At 37.5% G+C, this 3,379-nt stretch overlaps 1 protein-coding gene across 1 annotated transcript; it reads right to left on the bottom strand.

Moving 5' to 3' along the window:
- Positions 1–205: 205 nt before the first annotated feature.
- On the bottom strand, positions 206–1,245 carry LOC120606426 (interferon alpha-1-like). Its single transcript, XM_039867618.1, has one exon. It carries the CDS (start codon positions 1,084–1,086, stop codon positions 409–411), a length of 678 nt encoding a protein of 225 aa, XP_039723552.1. The 5' UTR covers positions 1,087–1,245; the 3' UTR covers positions 206–408.
- Positions 1,246–3,379: the final 2,134 nt, after the last annotated feature.

Raw genomic sequence — 3,379 nt, forward strand, 5'->3', positions numbered from 1 at the left:
AGCTTGGTGCTTCTTTATAGATTAAACAAATACAAGAAGTCCACAGTGGTAAATTTTTAATAAACACAAAAATAACGAAATGACTAAATAAAAAGAACATATTTATTATATCATCACAATGTAAAGATGTACAAGCAGATTATATGAGAAAAATAAATACAATAAATTATAAATATATACATAAATAATTAAATAAATAACTATGTAAATAGAAAAATAGATATATCGGCATGGACATCTGTAGAGAGGAACATGATGTTGATTAAAATTCTTGAAAACTGTGGACAAATTGATTCCATTCATGTCATGATTACATGACATGAGACAGGACAAGTGGGTCTCTGACATGGCAAAACAAGAGAAGTGTGACATTTAGTCAGTGAGCACCATGTACATGTTGAACCAGTGTTAATCCTTACTCTTTGATTTTTCCTTCAAGTGTGTTGATAAAGAGTAGGACCTCATGATCTCTGCTCTGACAATCTCCCAGGCACAAGGGCTGTGTTTCTTCTCCTGCAGATAGAGGGTGATTCTCTGGAAGTATTTCCTCACAGCCAGCGTGGAGTCCTCATCCAGCAGGGGAGTCTCCTCCGTCCCCACCTCCTGCGTCTGACAGGCTTCCAGGTGGCTCAGCTGCTGATAGAGTCCAGTGCAGAACCTGCCTAGCAGGATCTCATCCCAAGCTGAGGACGAAGCCTCTGTGCAGAAGAGGAGGAACGTCTGCCGGGTCACCTCGTGGACGACAGCGATGGCTTGAACCTCCTGGAAGGGGTTGCCATGAAATGCCCCCTGGGGGAATCCAAAGTCTTCTCTGTCCTTGAGGCAGGAGAAAGGAGAGATTCTCCTCATTTGTCCCAGGAGCATCAATGCCCTCCTGTTGACTAGGCTGTGGGGCTGAGGCAGGTCACAGCCCAGAGAGCAGATGGAGTGGCAGCTGAGCACCACCACAGCCACCAGGAAGGAACAGGGCAGGGCCATTGGGGACCTTGCAGATGAGGCCGGCCAGGCTGCGCTGGTGATTCTGCCAACCTTGGGCTCTAGGCTGTGAAGACCTTCCTCTGTGCATGTGTCATATATAGAGAACATGTGAGTTTTCCATTTCTGAATGTTTCCCTTACTTTCTACTTCTGCTTTTGCTTTCCTTTATGCACTTTCTAAATTGGTTCAGAGCACTGTTTCTCAACCTTTTTTTTTTTTTTCATTATTGGTCCTTAACCATAGAGTTTTTCAGATGCTTTCCTAATTGTACCCCCCCAGAAAACTTAATGCAGATATATTATATATATATATTTATCTACCATATTTTTATCTGCATATATATTTAAAAGAGAATGCAAAGTTACTCTTCTATTCAGTCACTCTTAATTCTTCTATGAAAAAATAAGAAATTTATGTTACAAGTTAAATTTAAAAGCTATTGACATTTAACATAATTAAAATGTCCATTTAATAAATATCAGATTTAGTTTTAAATAAATTTAATTGAGTTTGACTTCATGACTAAGTTTGCAGAGTTTCTTTTAATGTAATATATTTACTATAGAAATAGTAATGTATCCACTTGCATGTTCAAATAAAAATGTGTGTAGTCCTATAAAATAATACCAATGCATAGGTAAAATATAAAACCATTAAAAATTGTAAACATTACTGCAAAGTTAAATTATTTTCTTAACATTTATTTTAGGTAGGTACTTAACTTTTAATCTCGCTTCATATCAGAAAGTAATTGTTAACTTCATTAGCTGCTAGATATTCATCTAAATATTGTCAACAGTTTTTTCTACTTAGGCTTTGACATAATTATTGATGTGTTGACTAATGTTAGGAGAGCTAAATAATAAAATAATCAAGTTTGCATTGTATTCTCAAACACACCTCACAGTGAGGCAAAAACATAAACAACGTCCAGAAGACAGCCAATAGCAGCTCCTAAGTAAGCAAAGGCCACCTCTCACAAGAGGACTTTGAGATCGAACAGATGATAGAAGGAAAGTCTTCAAATGAGCCAACAAGTCACCGTAGGTTTGCAGCACCGATGTTGCATATATTCTGTGTAACTTCCCTGATGTCGGTGTCAATGCTTCTCATATGATACAGAAGAAAACCCAAACCAAAAAATAGATACTAAGGAAGCAGATTCTGTTGGATAGGGCTGAGCTTTGGAGCACCACAAACCATCGCAATACCCAAGATTTGTTCACACTCATGAGAACTAATTTTTGCACCCTTGGGAGAAATGTTATCCCCAATGAGAATCCATGATCCAAACATCATCCAGTTGAATCTTTCTTTGTATTTTTGTCTTAAATTTCAAATACCTTGAAGGACTTTCAAGCTGCAAATGAAGTCTATTCTTGTAAAACAAAAGGAAACCATTTTTGGAAATGATTGAACTACATAAATATTAAGTAATTATTGATCCCAAAGTCGTTTTATTTTGTATGAGAAGTTATGTTGCCTCAGCCCTCCAGATTCCTACTCCTTAAATGGTAGGCATGAGACCATCCTTGTTAAGTCAGCTCTTTAGTCACTGGACACTGTCAAATTCACTGTGTCATGTTTGGCACCAGGCCCAGGGCAATCAGTCATGAAGTAATTTTCACTGAAGCAATTCCTCAGATTTTCTCTTCCTACTAGAAGCATTCGTGAGAGAACAAATTATTTTGTTTCATCATGTCCGTTTTTCCTACAATTATAATAGACCATGGCTAATATTTCTATATTACTCATATAGGTATCAATAATGTCTATTGAGTTTCTTGCTAAAACTACTAAGATTTTATCTTTTAAAATGCATATGGCACTGGACATTTATATTGTTGGAACAACAGCATAATGTTCAGCTTTTGCCTAGCACTATACTCAACTCACAAGTATGACCTCTTCTTTAATTTGCTTCATAATTTGTCGTAATAGAAAAATAACCAGCCTGGTTTCACATATGGCGGCAGCTGTCTAAACTCAAACTCTCCCAATTTACACAGCTTACAACAACCAGACAATTGACCTCATTGCTTTCTGGTCTATCTTTACGGAGTTGACAAAAACCTGAGCTTCTTTGGAGATCCCTCATAAAGAGTGATAAATGATCATACTCTTTCTGTTATTTCCATCCATCTCCATAGGCTACTGGGCTCCATTTCTTGATTTTCAAAAATTGAGCATGTATAATTAGAACATTACTTCTGGCCAAAAAGAAGAGTTTGGATTCTGAGTCCACAATCTGAAGTTTTTGCCTTCTAACTTGCCTATTCTTCTTTATTGCCTACGCATAGCTATAGTCTCTCTTTTAGATGCCAAGCATGTGGATTTCGGTGACCTGCTCCGGTCTGAATGTGTATGTCCACACCTTTATATGTTCAAGTCTGAACCCCCA

This window comes from Pteropus medius, unplaced genomic scaffold, assembly GCF_902729225.1.
Source record: "Pteropus medius unplaced genomic scaffold, Ma_sr-lr_union100, whole genome shotgun sequence".
NCBI classification, from domain to species: Eukaryota; Metazoa; Chordata; class Mammalia; order Chiroptera; family Pteropodidae; genus Pteropus; species Pteropus medius.